Raw genomic sequence first — 16847 nt, 5'->3', positions numbered from 1 at the left:
ACACAATTATAGATGGCTGTCATTTAAATAAAGGTAGATACTCCCAGCCATTTCTGCTGGAGATAGATCCTGTGGTCCTTTTAAATCAAATGCAAACTTGGGAAAAGCCATAGAGTTGCTGATTAAGAATAGGATCTCTTCTATCTGTGCAGCATATATTCCAATATTAACATATTAGAACCTCCAAAAACCAAGATGAAGCAGAGAAACATTTGTTTCAAGCGGGTTCTATTTCTGTAGAAATAAATAAAATTATTCTAGCCACATATTTTTTTCCAGTCTTGGTTTCTGTTTACAGTGTTCTGTTAAATCCCTGTTCTTTACTGTTCTGAGCAAGTTAAACTGAATTTTGTCACCTTTGAATTATATCTTACTCATGTTCAAAAGACAGACATCTCCTTCACAATATCTTGTGACTCATAATATTATCAGCTATTATAATAATATCTCCTTTGAGATTCTAGCAGAGATCATGTCATTTCTAGCAACCAATGTTATCTTGTAGCTGCATAGAATATTTTCATCTGTGTTTTTCTTATTTGTTGCTGTTTGAACAGCTCTAATTTGTTTCTATTTAAAGTTTTAAAAGAAAGAAATTTAATTTTTCTTTAATAAAATTTTATTTTATCTGCCACTTGTAAAATTGACTTGCCTTCCTAAAAAAGAACTGATGCATAGCTTAGTTAGTCATGAAATTTACTGGATGATCATAGATGCTATCTCTATTTAACCTGCCTCACAAGATTTCAATTAAATTAAAATGGAAATATGGAAAGAGAACATAACAATATAAAATATTAATTGTAACACAATCATTGTTATCTATTCATAAGGAAACTCAAATAAAATCTGGCTAGAGATAGACGCCTTCTAATTTGTTAGAGGAAATATCGTTGATATATATGTTTTAATGAACAAACACCAATCTCTTATTTTGCTCTGTCATATCTATTTTACCTGGTGTGTTATTACATCAATTTTTGAAACTTCTTTAGGGAAGAGTGAACATGGTTGGATGGTGCCATATTCTTCAAACTCATCCTCTATACCCCAATGTCTGGCTATGGATCTCATTGCAGCATGAAAGATTTCAGCTCTAAAAAAAATGCAAAGATATATCTCCATACATGGGTTCTTTTGTTAAATAACTTTTTGGTGACTTCAAATGATAGCAATATTTACAAATATCTTCTGTTCATATTGATATTTGAAAAATGGTGCCACTAATAATGAAAATATTTCCATTTCGCTAATTCCATTTGGTGACAAGTGACTAAAGCAATGGAAGTAAAAGTAAAACTTCACTGGGCCACCAAGAACCGACAGTTTAACCCTGTAAAGGGTTGTAACCATCCATTCCACTAGACTCTGGGTAGCTAACAAAATTCAGAAAACAATAAAAAATAATTAAATACATATAAACAGGCAGCCAAGACTAAAACAAGCAGAACAATAAACCATACTAATATGAGAGGGCCCCTAAAGATACATCATTAATGTCAGAGCTGGAACAGACCAGGTTTTAAAAGCTTTCTGGGACCCCAGGAGAATAGACATCATTTGTATCTAGGGGTGATGGAGTCCCAGAGGGCAGGTTAGTGTGCAAGAGAGACCATGCTTTCTTAATCCCAGAAGATGGCAGCTATTTATGGAAGAGATCTGAAGTGTATCAACTCTGGGTGGGTAGAAACAACAGAGAGATGCTATGGAGGACTTAATAGCTGATGACCAGGACCTTGAATTGCGCCCAGAAGCCTACTGGCTTTATTCCCTATAAACAGTGGGTAGATTTCACCAGGCCCCTTCAAGTGCATCGGCCTACAAATCACAATTGTTAGATAACTTAGCAAAGTTGCCATAAACATTTACGAATGAAGTCAATCAAATCACTTCCTTGTTTACTTACCTCATAAAGTTGTGAAAACAATGGGATGCAGTTTAGGAATCTTTTCAATTAGACTCACAGCCAGTAATATTTCCTCATTCCCAAGATTGGGGCAAGTGTAACAGATTAAATACATGATTGGGTATATTCTGATTTTTATTTAACATAGAAGTTCAAGAAAGAAAAGTAAATCAATTTTTCTTTATCCTTATTTAGATGCATACTGTTGTTAAATTTATATTGTTTTACAATTAAATTTAATGTAACAAGGAAAACAGGAAAATGAAATATAAATAATGTTTTATTTTATAATCTGCACTACTGAGATTTAATATCACTGAATCTCTAAATTAAAAATAGTTTTACATTAGGATGTAACTTACTCATACAGTTCAGAAAACTGCTTATACAGAGGAACTGTGTTGATATCTTCAACTTTCAATTTAAGTCTTCCCCATTCTGCCTTTAACATTTCCAGCTGCTTCCATTGTATCAGATATGATCTCTGCAAGGCATATGAGGTCATTGTATCAGGGGGTGCTGTTAAAGCTTTTCCTTTTGCTTCAGATGTTGATGTTGCTGAAACCTGATGAAACAATGATTGAAAAATACAAGATCATTTTTTAGAAAGAGATTTTAACAGAACTGCAAAAGCACATTTTTGCCAATGTAACAAATTCAAAAAACTGAATGAATGATTCAAGTCTACAGCTAACTTATGTCAGTCCACATTAATACTCAGTGTCAAAAGAAACCAAAATATACATTGTGTGAATTAACAATTGTAAACTTTTCATACAGTTATTCTTATATCAATAAAGGAGAATATTTGTAGTTCAGAGTTGAAATGGAGGGTCCTTGGTGGTCACTGAGCTTGGTTGTTTTCTTGCAGAAAAGACTAGCACTGTTGATGTTACCTAGTTGGGTAATGCAAGAAAACAACCAAGCTCAGAGAGCACCAAGTAACTCTCAGTTATTCTTATTATATAAAAATTGTCCTGTTACTGATCACTGATCTACTAGTCTCTAGCCTGACATGGTAGTTCAGATTTTTTTTTAAAAAAAAAAGTCAAGGCATTTAAAGATATACTGGCATTCAGTTATATGATTGATACCTTCTAGCAAAAGTCGCCACACGTAATTTTTCTGGAACTTGGAACAATTTTATCATGTAATTAATGCAAGAAATAAAAAAAAATTGTAGTGTTAAAGTTCTTTATTTAGTGCTAAATGCAAATGTGGTCAGCCCCAAACAGAACAAGATTTGTGCACAATTCCACCTGTTTTACCTTTCTGAATGGTTTTTGCACTTCTTGGTGGTCAATCAGAATTTCAGAATTCCAGAGAACATCTTCCATTATAAACTCTATCCCAATCAGCTCTCCGTGAGCTACTTTTTGATCCTCAGTGCTCAGACCACATAGACATAACTAGAAAAGATGAAATGAATTCAGAACTTGATTGGATTTTAATGAAAGATGAATCATTGATTCATCTAAGAAGTCACAGTAGGGCATGAAATACGATTATATGGTACCAAGTTGTTTAATTCAGATATAGCAATATAATAGATTTGTTTTAGATGCAATAAATGTGTTTTAATTTCTGTAGTCATCTGCATAGTGTCGGAAACATAAAGAAATATAAGATTACTAAGGAACAAAAGTCTCATACCTGCATACTGGAATTGATGGGATTTAGGTTGCTTATGGTGTCAGGAAATAGACCTCCTTTTGCTAAGAATGTCCTCCAGGGAAACAGCATTAATGCCTAAAGAAAGCGATAATTGTAGAGCTCTAATATTAAGCCCCAGGCACATGTATATTACCTCTAGTATCTTTAAGTCCAGTTTAATTGAAGAAGTGTGCATTGCTCAGTGAACTGTGCTAGGAAAAAGAGGAACAGTAAAATTCCAGGAAAAATCTCTGTAGACACTTCACCCCTTTATCATCACAGTGAAAACCCCTACATGGGCATAATTTGTCACATTTGCTCTTCATCTTCAGTCACTATCATTTTAAAAGTCTCCTTGCATTGTCTTTTTCTCATCATGTGAGTGCTATTAATAATATTCAAGAGAATAATGTTTTTTTTACCCTGAGCAACTGAGCTTCAGCTAGCTGGAAATGCACTAGAAAGTTATTAAATTCATAGCTGGTTCTCCATGAATGGAAAGAGATACCCATTCCCAACCTGACAGAAAATCCTCAACCTTCCAGGACTCAGAGTATCCTGTGAACACTTGGACAAGTACTTAACATCCTTGCTGTGGCAAAAGGCCAAGCTCTGCTCTTCCAAGCACGATGGAGCAAGAAGGTCCCTATGGAATGTCACAAAAGTCTGCTTGCTGTGGTGGGCAAAGAAAAATTCAAGGGTTCAACCATCCAGAGTTACCTTGTGGTAAGATGGGTGGTTAAATAAATAAATAAATAAATAAATAAATAAATAAATAAATAAATAAATAAATAAATAAATAAATACTAGAGGAAAATTGATATGAACATGAGGAGGAGACCTTGCATAAAGTCTCTTACATTGTCAAGAGAGGTTCTTGGCTTAGAAACAAAATGAGTTAAAGACTTATGTACAGAGCCAATGTGATGTAGTGGTTAAGGCAGTAGGCTACAAATGGGGAAAGTTTTAGTCCCATCTTAGGCACAAAGCCAGTTGGGTGGCCTTGAGCCAGTTTTTCTTTCTCAGCCCTAGGAAGCAAGCAATGGAAAAACCACTTCTGGAATAGAGTATTTGTAGCTAAGGTACAACCCTGGAGTCCTTAGTGCTCTCTGAGCTTGGTTATTTTCTTGCACAGGTTTCATTACCAATTAGGTAATGTAGTTAGGTAACTCGATATTACTGGTAGTTGAGTAAGGAAACATCTGCAAGAAAACAAGCTCAGAGAGCACCAGGAGCACTAAAACTACTTCTGAAATCTTCCAAGAAAACTGCACGAACTTGTCTGGGCAGTCACCATAAGTCAACACTGACTTGAAGACACACAGACACACACAGAGAGAATCAGAAAAGCCATATGTGTGAGTTGAAGTTTTACCACCATCCACATTACAATGGTGAAGACCACATTTTTTTATTACAGGAAAATGCTGAAACGAGCTCCCCAGAAGTACAGAGCTATCATAGAAAGAAACCTATTGACTGCCATGAGGGCAGTCAAACGTTTTGGTTCAAAAGCTGCTCTCCACAGATTTGTATAGTCCTCTGCTAAAATTATGAATTCTATCATTACTGGTAAAACCAGAAATTGCTAATTACAATACCTTTCAGACTGTGAAAAAGTAGGTCAGAAAGATACGCTAGTCCACTCCAGTAGACATTTGCTTGAACTTTTTCATTTTAACACACACACTATCCGTATTTGTACCTTCTATATATACCTTTGGTACAGATGAGAAGCAAAGCACTTCAGCTGTTTTTAATTGTTAAATGCTGAACAGAATTCTTTGGAGAATAGATGAGAGATAAATGTTGCTGAAAGATGTTTCAGAAGTTAAAGGAAATATATCTTGAAAAAGCCATTTTACTCACTCTCTGGCCATGTGGATCTAATAGCTGTGGGATTTGGAGTTGAGAAGCAAATGCACTTCCAAAAACTGCATTACTCATGGGAGGCAACGCGTGGTAAATGTTGTCAGTAATACTCTGATATGCAGAAACATTTCCAGATGATAAAAATGCTTCCCTGAAGGGTTGTTGGAAAAATATTTATTGTTATTGTGAGTTACCCAGAATTGCTTAAGATGGGTGGCCATATACATTTTTAAAATAAATACTGAAAAGACAAATCCAATTTCCAATTTATTCCGCTTAAACATTGTACAATACATTTTAAGTTACTGTGACAACATCTGCCTGAAAAGTGGTCTAACATTTCCCATTGTTTTATCTCTGAACCCCTACCTACCTACCAGGATGCTGAAGGTGGTCAAAATGGCTTTTCTCATTAAAAACACACTACTTCCTGTTATTCCCATGGAGAAGGAATGTTAATTTCAGCTGGTAATATAATTATGCTCTTGGACCTCAATGAAACCAATTTGGAATTTCTTATTCTTCTGTCCTTTTACTCCAGTTTATACAATACGTTTCCCATGAACATTCACAACTTACACACTTCACCATTGAAGAGACGCGCAGACTTACTCTTCATATGTGATCTTAAATGCATTTTATAAATAGTGTACAGGTTTAATAAACTAAAAAGGTTCCACAACAATCAGTGCTGTTTATTTCATATTGTATTTATAGCTTTCCACAAAATGTAGAAATAAAATACTTTTTATAGCTTCTAGAAGGAAACAAAACAAAAATTCATTTGAATAGATTTTATTTACATCTTTTAAAATTCCTTATTTAATATTATTTAATTCCTTGTTTCTTATTTTACTATTCAAAAATATCTAATCCTAAAATACACACACACACACACTGTGTGCAAACATCTTAAAAGAAAATACCTCTGATGTTCTATTTATTTATTTATTTATTTATTTATTTATTTATTTATTTATTTATTTATTTATTTATTTATTTATTTTATTAGATTTATATACCGCCCTACTCCCGCAGGACTCAGGGCGGTGAACAGCCAGATAAAACACATAAATTACAAAATTTAAAAACAGTATAAAATCTGATTAAATAATTTGGCCCATGACAATTTAAACAACCCTAATGTTTTTAAGATAAAATTAAAATTCATCATTTGAATTATTTTCAATTATTATTGAAATTATTCATCATTTTTCATATATTACCTCATTGAATATCTCACTGCTGCTTCAAATTGAAGAAACTTCACTTCTTTGAGCATGGTCAGCATATGAGACACTTTCTTTGGATCTGAGGAATTTGGAAGGCTGTCTATTTTTTTCTGTATTTCAAGAAGTTCAATTCCTAAAATCAAAAGAAGAGCATGTGTTGGTACCTTTGGTCTTTTTTTTTTTGTAATATCACATCAAATACTTTTATCCAGTTATTACACTGCAGTTTTCTATGAAAAACAACCAAGTTGTTGCTAGTTTGACTTATTCTGACTGGTGTGCTTTTCTCAGAACCTATCAATTTGGTTCAAGGGATTCAAAAGTTCTCGTCTCCTGAGACATTCAGACAAATTTATTAATCGTCAGGCAAAATCTTGACAGCTCACTTGAAATAATAACTGTCCCATCCAAAATGGGATATACAGTCTATGCTTCCTCCACCCTTTAGTGTCACTCCTCTGGAAAACATGGCTTTTCATTTGAAATGTTTAGTGGACCAAAACCTTGGTGTTCTGCAACTATTAGTACATTGAAAAGTGTAGCTTCATTTCTGCAACTTGTGGGGCAGATCATTCTATTAATAGAGAAAATTATTTCTACTTGCTCACCTCCCAGGTCTTTGTTCAGTCTACCATTATGGAACAGCTGCCATCAAGCTGTGGCAAAATAGATCAACTCCTCTTCCAGCGTTCACAACAATAAACAATACTCTGTCCCCAACCAGAACAAATCATATCCCAATATTGAGCAATGGATACTAACCAATCTGCTCAGTCCCTCCCCAGTCTGCTGTGAGATGTTCAGAAGGACACCTGTAATCCAAGCAGCCTGGTGCACTTCCTAGCTGAGCAAAACTGAAAATGTATGCAATAATGTCGTGAAAGGGTGCCACGATTTGCAATGTGTGCCGCAGGGCACTACAGCCAACCTGTGAGAAAGGGGGTTAAAGGACAGAATTTCAGAAAGAAACACAGATCATCAAGCAGTTAGCAATCACAAAATGGAAGTAGCAGCCAGCTCCACCTGGTTTGACCTCATCTACGCTGATCATCCAGGAGTCCTTCCATTCCCTCTGCAGAGGGACAGCAGAAATCACAGTTGCTGTAATGGCTTATCTGGGTGATTTGCCATTTTTGAATTGCCTGGCTGGTGTGTTATGAGGGCAAACAATACTCCACTTGAATTAAGTCTGTTTTATATCTGATCATTACAAGGACTTTATAACTTTCAGAAGTTACACCTATCTTTTCTTTTTGTTCTATCTCCGTCTGTTGGGATGGCAAGCCTGTCGCGCTTTTATTAAATTGCCAGGCTCAAGGTTGACTCAGCCTTCCATCCTTTCTAAGGTAGGTAAATTGAGGATCCAGTTTGTGGGGGCAATAAGCTGACTTTGTATAAAATATACAAAAGTATGAAAGCTATTGCTTAACGCACTGTAAGCCGCCCTGAGTCTCCGGAGAAGGGCAGCATATAAATCAAATCCCCCCCAAAAAATATGTAAGCCGTTTGGTTGTCTATCCAATTCAAGAACAGGTAGAGAAATGCTTTAAAGAAACTGACTGAGGAGATCAAAGTGACACCGATTCAATCATTCATAAACTGCTGTAATTGCTACCTTTCATAAATCCTCTCCAAACAGATTCACTGAGTGTCCTACTGTCCTTCTATATTTAGTGCCAACAAGCTGTGCTTGAGTTGCCTACTGGTAGATAGGTAAATGAGGTCCACAGCCAGATGAGCTAATTCTACTTGATTGTAAGCTTACATTAACAGAGTCTTGCAGTCTGAAATTATATCTCTCCCCACATCCCTTTTAACTTAAGCCCAAGAAACTAGGGAGGTTCTCTTCTGAGCCAAGTGCCTGGCCCACATTCCTACTGAAGGCTAAGCTGCTTTTATCTGATCATTCCCTTGGCTGCCTCGCTTCTACTTCTATCCCAGGGGCAACCACTATTACAGTAGTTACCAGACAGTAAGCCTGAGTATTTTTTTTTCTGGGTGAATTAAAATTTAGCGGATGAACTTTGTATTTTACTTAGAAACAGTAGCACATCCAATATTTAGGAGTTAACCAAGGTTATTTAAAGTTTCTACTATATTTCCTCGTTTTTTTTTCATCTTGTGAATTCTTGCACTCTGCTAAATCACACATGGGCAACCTGTGGCCGCAGATACAAATGAGGTCCTCCGAACCTCCTTTTTTGTAATCCCAAAGCCTTCTTCTGACCATGATTGCTATATTATTTCATAAATCATGAGGAGCTAAAGATGAAAATACAAAAGTTACAACAATTGTAAGGTAAGCCCTTAGTCCTATACATTTAAAAAAACAAAATAAACCTTCAAACCTGTCTTCCAAATCCCTGTCCTTCCACATCAACAATGTGGTCCCAGTCTTTTTGCCACCCTCGGTTTCTCTCAAAATATTAATGCACTAAATTATAATACACTTCAGCAGGATTGATGAACCCTTAAAATGGTAGCATTTTAATTATGATCCCAGTGCATAAGAAAGCCAATTGTGTCTTTTTTTAAAAAATCATAGTGTAAACAATTATGGATTAGCATACTGGGTTAACCAAATCTCTTAGGAAACTGGGAGGATCTTCACTGCATTACAGTTATTTATTATGTATGGTAAGAAGCAGTGCAATTTAGCTTCTGTAGCAATTTGAGTATCACTGCTAGATCTCTGTACAGGAGAAAGGCATGCTTAACGTATGTTCCTTCTATCTCAGATATCATCCAGCAAAGAATAGAATAGAATAGAATAGAATAGAATAGAATAGAATAGAATAGAATAGAATAGAATAGAATAGAATAGAATAGTCACGTTAAATGTACACTAATCAGTATACATTAAAATGAAATTTTGTTGCATTCAGCTCTTAAAGGATAAGCATTATGCATATACCATTATGCATATCCACACACAGCAGCTGATAAAATATTTGTACCTGCTATCTGCCAAAGGATAGGCCAAAAGTTTCCCAAAATGGAGCATCTATTAAGTTGGACTAAGTCCATAATTCTGAGTGAGGATAGTTTGCTTTCATAGTATCTCTGATTGTTTATGAGAGATGATGATGAGAGAAAATCTTGCAGAGTATCAAATACCTCCTCACATCTCAGTCATTTTTAAAATCATGATTCCCAATAGAATATTTTTTTTCCTGTGCTATTCATATTTGCACTCTACTATTTGATCAATCTCAGATCTAGGCTGTTTGGCCAATAAAGAACTTTTTGCAAGATTGTCAAAGCACTGACCTTCTCTGGTAGCATTTTGAATGCAGCTAGGGTTTCTGAAGGGTGAGGGATGAACCACAGGTTCAAGAAGGATTGTCCATCACTGGACAGCAAGCAACGAGGTCGTGGCTGGAATGACCTGGTTGTTAACAGAATAACTGAATTACTTGTACAAATAAATTCAATGGTACACAGCACCCAAGAACCACTAATTGATATTGGTTTAACCCCACTGTTCCCTCACAATGCTAGTTCTATTCTTTTTGGCACTCCAATCAAGTTGGTAGGGGACCTTGCAAACAAGTTACAAACCTGGGATCACTCTTAACTTTTTCTTTGGATTCTTTTTCATCTTTTTTCTCTTGTGGCAATCCTATGGTAAAGTATTTGTCTTTCACTCTGGGAAAGTCATCCAGCATTGTTTTTATACTGTTATAATAGGCAACGATCTGACTTCGAAGAGAGTACTGAGACATACGATGAGTCAACCTAAACAGGATCCAAATCTTAATATCAGAAGAATGATCTGCCTAATATATTTTTTTTAAAAAACAGAGCCTTGATATTCAAATTACCAACTTCAAAAGGAAGAAGTCTCAAAAACTTGTAAGTGCTGCTGTGAGATCATAATGCACAGGATTATAACTTTTCAGCCTTAGCAATGGGTAATGGTGGAAGAATGCAGGCATTCATTAATATTTCTTATTGTTTCATTGTGATGGTATCAAGTAATTATGTGACTTCTACATTGGAAAATAATTTTTTTATTGTAAATTTTTAAGTCAACATTCCAGCCTGTGACATATTTCCCCCCCCCCCTCCATTTTTTTTTTTAAAAATTCAAGTCACAACACTTATAATATCAGAAACAGTGCAATGCAGATCTAAATTACATGCCCACCTCCGGATATTTTGGACTACACTTCCTGAAATCCCTGAATAGTAGTCATGTTGTTTGAGTTATAATCTGAACTCCATGGAACCGTTCTGTTTCTTTATCTCTGATTCAGCAGCATGATATATGATATCAGTAGCAATAGCTACCTCCTGCTGAGACTCTTTATAACAAAACCAGCACTGCCACAATCCAGACTTCATAGCTTGAATATCAAGACAGTTTCTTCTGCCTTATATATAACACTAAGGTTGATGAATGATTTATTTATATAAATGCTGTAAATATCCAGTTCGTATAATACACATTGAAAGGTTATATAAAGGATTAATTGGGTTTTGATTGTTTCCTGCTTTAACTATTAACAGAATGCTATGTATCAGATATTTCAATCTGTTTCATTTTAGGATTGTATTTACTCTCTCTAGTTCCTCTATAGCCTGTGCTGAATAAAAGTCAACATTGCACCATTTCCTACCATAACATGGGCTGTGGGGAAAAGTAAACATACTACGTATGACTCTTATGGAGAGATACTGCATACATTTCTTGTACTTGCCTGTGACAATATTCAGCAATAACTTCTCTTTTGACTTTTTCAGCTTCATCCTAGAAGAAAATTAATGCCACTTGTTTGTCACCTAAATTGTACACAGTTGTAATAATTATATATGAAAAGGTGTAAATAGAATACCTTGAATTCAAGAGTTAACATATAGGAGTGGAAAGGCACCCTTGTTTGCACAACTATTTTTTTTAAAAAGTTAAATATTTTTAAAATATTTTTACTACAGGTTCTTTAGGCGTTATATAAAGTAACGCAATAGTGGCCCTGAATTCTGATTTTTTTTGCTCAGCCCATTCAAGATTTTTTATATTGTCTTGGACCTTTAAAAGGATATTTTAAAGGAAAGTAAGTGATCGTAGTGGAAAGATTCAGGAATTCTCTTAACACTTCTCTGATTCCAATCCCAACCTGATACATTCAGAATTATTTCAGTGTGTTGACGATTTACCCAATCTGATGCCCCAACTTCTGGAAATATAACAATAAATATACAAATAAATTGCATAAATATATAGATTTTAAAATATAAATAGGATTTGATCCTCATCCCTGTTCTCAGAAATATTTTTGTATAACAGTTCCCTCAAATAGCAAAAGAAAAACATGGTCATAAAATCGAGACAATTCATTTAAGTGCCTTGCTTAACAATGGAAATTCTGGCCTCAATTGTGGTTTTAAGTTGAGGACTATCTGTAAGGACAAAAAATATCCAAAAACTTAAAGCCAAAGCTATTATAGTAAAGTTGATGAATAATCCTTTAAAAATTATAATCAAACATTGGTTAATTCTTAAATAATTCCACATACACTTACTGGATTTTGTATTCGACTTCCCAAGATATGTTTCTTCTGAATGAATGTATTCAGCATCAGGTCACGTGGACCCTGTTTCTCCAGCTGAATCGAAACAAAAGCCTCGGTAGGTCTGGAGAATGAAGGAAAATAATGTTACTAAGAAATATTACTGGAATGCAAACTGTATTCATAACAATGGTGGTTGCTCCTGGTTCACCCTGGTTCGGGAAAACCGGTAGCGATGGTGGTGAAAGGCTCCGCCCACCTGCCCAGACATCATCATGCCCAGCATGCGCAGAAGCACCGCACACTACTGATAGCGAACCAGTAGCACCGGGATTTGAAACCCACTACTGACTCATAAGTAACATTTTATTAATTATTAAACTTTCATTAAACTTTCTTTACACATAATGTTGTTGCTTTTCAGGGGGTTTCTTGCTTTTATGAAAAATCTAAAACCATGCATTATATTAACAGGATGAATTAAATTATTAAAATATGTTTAATTAATATGTCAAACTTGGAAAGTTTTCCATTTTCTGCAATATCTATCTATCTATCTTATCTTCTATCTATTTATTAATTTAAATTATACCTTTATTATTTTTACAAATAACTCAAAGTGACGAACGTATGTTGTTTTCTGAACCCCCACGATCTGTAATGCTGGCCCAGCTGCAGTCATGCATTTGGGAATCTTTCCCAACTATGTCAGCATGTTGCTAAATGAGGAGCTGGGATTTCTCCATGGAAAACACAGACTGCCCTTTAAGGCACAAAGCAATAACACACTTTGAATTTGTATTTGAAGCAGCACTTGCTGTCTTAAGATGCGAGTGTACAGAGTACATTACAAATCAAAATCAGCAGCAGAGCTATTACTATATTCTGGAAGATCTTCTTTCCCTTTTGGAAAATCCCCTCCCCCAAAAGGAGTAGAGGAGGGATAGGTTTACTTAGAAGAGTTATTTGGGAGCAACAGCCTTTTGGGTGTAGGCTACTGTCTGCAACTGGTATTTAAGTCCAGAAAGAGCATTCAGGCATGAGAACAGTTGCCATTTTCTTACTTTACTCTACCTAGCCCTTTGCTCTACCTAGCCCTAGCCTAAATACCCAAATGCTCTGATCTTTTTAAAATTATTATTTATTGTTTATTAGTATTTATTGTCTCTTTTTCCATCAAGAAGGGATTTTCCTTCGTTTTATTCTTATCCCATGAAATAGGTTACGCTGTGTTAGAAGAACTGTCTATCTGGATTCAGTTCCAAGTGAGAAGAAAGGTACTGGAAACATGGAGACTGCTTGGAAAGATGGTTTAATGGTGGGTAGGACCACCTGGGGTTTTTGGGTCCTGGGCAAAAAAAGAGCACATGGAGTGGAGAGAGGGATATATTTATACACTCTCTTGGGCCCTGCCTTAGAGTTTCCTGTTCCTGTACAAGAAAGGTATCCCATTGGCTGACAGACTCCCAGGGGGTGGGGATCTTAGCTAACTTTGTAGGCTGTCTGTGTCCCAGGTCTGGTTGAATCTTGCCGGGTGATGATGTAATGAAGGGGCTTTGGGCAATTCCTATTACGGCTTAATGGGTTTGTCTTTTGTGCTGTAGATAAGCTGGCCCAGCCTTTTGTCTTGCAAATAACCAAAGTATCTGCTGGGGGCAGGGAGCTGGGGCTGAGTTTCTGTTTTAAGATTTCTATTTTTCTTTTAGGGGAAATATTCTGCCTTTTAATATTTCCTAGAATATTTCATTTTTCTAGGAGAGGGGGGTGCTAACTTCCTACAACTGATAGAGAATTATGATTCCAAAGTCATCCAATGGTTTTCTGTGGTTGGTTGGGGTGGACCTGTTCTCTCCAGTCCTCATTCAGCACGTTTGCCCCGACACCACAAAGGGTGTGTATGTCATACTAAACTACCTCTTTGAATTGCAACCTCCAGCTGCAAATCGCCTAATGGAATGAGACATCAAGACATCCTCTGCTTCACTCCCAACTGTAGAACTTCTTCCATTTGGTGAGCTGTTGCTCTGACCTTTCGCACTCAGGTGTCCTTCCTGAAAGAGAAGAACAATGAGGTCTCTTACTCAGGGAAGCCACGCTGATACCATCAGACAAGTTTTTGTTGTGGAAGACAACCACCTCTGAGGGCATTTTGAGAAATTTAAATGGAAGATGGCTCATATTGTTATGCTGAATATTTTTATAAAGGGGAGAGAAAGGTCAGTGTAAACAGAGGCCCTTGTAAGTGTCCTGGAATTCAGCACATGCTCTTGGATGCTTGATGCCATCATACGGCCCTGTTGAAGGACATTTTGACTCTGTGGTTTCAAGTTCTTTAGTTTGGCTTCTTCTAATACTCCCGAAAGAAAAACAAATACAAAAAAGAAAAAAAGAACAAGGAAGCATTAAATAGCCAGGAGGCTGTATAGGTGTGGAGCTGAATAACGTTCCTGAAGGAAGTGCACATATTAAACACACTTTGCTTTTTACTCAGAAAATAGCTGTCTAGGAAGAAAACTAATGAGATTTTTTTAAAATTCATGTGTTTCTGAAAAAAAAACAGGCGCAATTGGAAACAACAATTGCTTAAAATCTAATTTTAACAGAGCATTTAAGAGGAATATTATGATCTCCTGAGGCAAATTGTTAGCACGTGCTAAATGACAAGTCTGCACTGATTTCCATTTTATTCTTTTTTATATTATGCACTTTTCTGAAAAGGATAAACCACATGAGCAAAGAAGGAAAGAGAAAGAAAAAGACAAATTGTTGCCTACAAATCACAACCCTTTTTTTCCCACCAAAAATTCCAATATGGAGCAACGGTTATAGTGTTTGACTTTCACCAAGCAACATGGGTTAAACTTAAAGGCAGATCTTGAAGATTATCCTGGGGAGGGGGGTTGTCCTAATTTTTTCACAGGACGGCTGCAGGAATTAAGAAAAGTGGCAGAGTTTGTATAATACCCTAATCTTGCATAATATGACATACTGTTAAATAAATAAATGCTGTTACTTCCTTATAGGCTATCAATGGCCACTATTCACAATGACAGTATATTATTTCTAGCAGTGTATGCCTCTATAAAAGAATCACCTGTCCTATGATTCTTACATTACTGTATGTCTGCTTACATTATTGCATTGCCCTGGAGGCACGGTAGTTAGAATACACTATTGCAGGCTAACTCTGTCCACAGCCAAGAGTTTGATCCTAATGGGCTCAAGGTCAACTCAGCTTTCCATCCTTTCAAGGTTGGTAAAATGCAGACCCAGATTGTTGGGGGCAATATGCTGACATTTGTAAACCACTCAGAGGGTGCTGTAAAACTTTGTGGAGCACTATATATAAGTCTAAGACCTAAGTCCTATTGCATGACTGAAGGAAAGAAAATTTCCTGAATCCTAGAAGGGGAAAAGAACAGTACCCATAACCTCACTTTTTATTTTTCTTTGACAATAATCTCCTATCCGAAACAAGAGAAGGCCAGGAGGGTAGCTATGTGTCTAACATTTTCCCAGCAGAATGTAAATATAAGGTCAAACAGCATGGAAGGCAGATAGCAAAGAAAGACTCACTCGTTCCTCGTAATTTTTTTGCTTTTGATTTTTATGGGGTTTTTTTTAAATTTGGTCTTTGAAAGGGAGAAAGAGGGGGAAAAGTTGCCAACCTTTAAGTCTCCAGTTAGTGTGGGCTGTACTGAAGGACAAAATGCAGCCTGCTGAACAGCTACAAGGACCATGTTTTTATGTGTGACTTGGCAAGCAAGAGCAAACTGCAAGTTTTCCAGTCCATACGGCTTCAGTAACAGCTGAAGGATGAAGATAAAGATTAGTGGTCATTATAATGTAACATTGCACACCTACTTCCTTTAGGTTTGACAATGAGGCTATAAACTTGTTTCAGTTGTACAGGTAATCTTCAAGTTACAACAGTTCATTTAGTGACTGTTTGAAGTTACAACAGCACTGAAAAAAGCGAATTATGACTGATTCTCACACTTATGACCATCCCTATGTGGCATCCCTATGAAGTAATCAAAATTCAGATGCTTGGCAATTGACTCATATTTATGACAGTTGCAGTGTTCCAGGGTCATGTGAATATCTTTTGTGACCCTCGGACAAGCAAAGACAATAGGGAAGCCAGGTTCACTTAACAAACCTGTTACTAACTTAACAACTGCAGTGATTCACTTAACAACTCTGACAAGAAAGATTGTAAAATTGGGCAAAATTCACTTAACAAATGTCTCGCTTAGCAACATAAGTTTTGGGCTCAAATGCAATCATAAGTCCAGGGCTATCTGTATTTGTATTCAAGAAGCAGAACTGATTTTTCATGAAGTTTGGAAGCAACAGTATCTAATTCAGAAGATCTCTTAGTCAGCTTCACTCCAGATAACTATATGTGCGTGTAACATTCTTAAGATGCATGTGTAACAATGCCATTATTCCCCCCCCCCCGGTTTATACACAAGCAAACACATACTGTGCATTGACAGACTTTCCAGTCTATCATGTATAACCTTGTCATTTCCAGATAGTCTTTTGTTCTATTATTACCATGTCTGACGCTGCATAGGATTTTCAACATTAGCCAAAATTAACTACATGTCACCTTCTGTGACAATAGTTTAGCACAAAACAAATTTAATCAAATACCATAGACA

General features: G+C 36.1%; 1 protein-coding gene across 1 annotated transcript in view; it reads right to left on the bottom strand.

Moving 5' to 3' along the window:
* Positions 1-16847, bottom strand: part of LOC117660839 (uncharacterized) — an 89119-nt gene that overhangs the window by 21074 nt on the left and 51198 nt on the right. The window contains exons 23-35 of the mRNA XM_034409135.3: positions 15846-15986; positions 14092-14228; positions 12190-12301; positions 11367-11416; positions 10225-10401; positions 9934-10051; positions 7426-7591; positions 6658-6796; positions 5429-5582; positions 3560-3655; positions 3175-3315; positions 2269-2471; positions 958-1096 (exon numbers count right to left, since the gene is read on the bottom strand). Of these exons, the coding sequence (XP_034265026.2) occupies positions 958-1096; positions 2269-2471; positions 3175-3315; positions 3560-3655; positions 5429-5582; positions 6658-6796; positions 7426-7591; positions 9934-10051; positions 10225-10401; positions 11367-11416; positions 12190-12301; positions 14092-14228; positions 15846-15986 (1773 nt within the window). The remainder of the gene's footprint in view (positions 1-957; positions 1097-2268; positions 2472-3174; positions 3316-3559; positions 3656-5428; positions 5583-6657; positions 6797-7425; positions 7592-9933; positions 10052-10224; positions 10402-11366; positions 11417-12189; positions 12302-14091; positions 14229-15845; positions 15987-16847) is intronic.

This window comes from Pantherophis guttatus, chromosome 1 (assembly GCF_059756535.1).
Source record: "Pantherophis guttatus breed Tessera chromosome 1, ASM5975653v1, whole genome shotgun sequence".
NCBI classification, from domain to species: domain Eukaryota; kingdom Metazoa; phylum Chordata; class Lepidosauria; order Squamata; family Colubridae; genus Pantherophis; species Pantherophis guttatus.
This window is presented reverse-complemented; position numbering and strand designations above follow the sequence as displayed.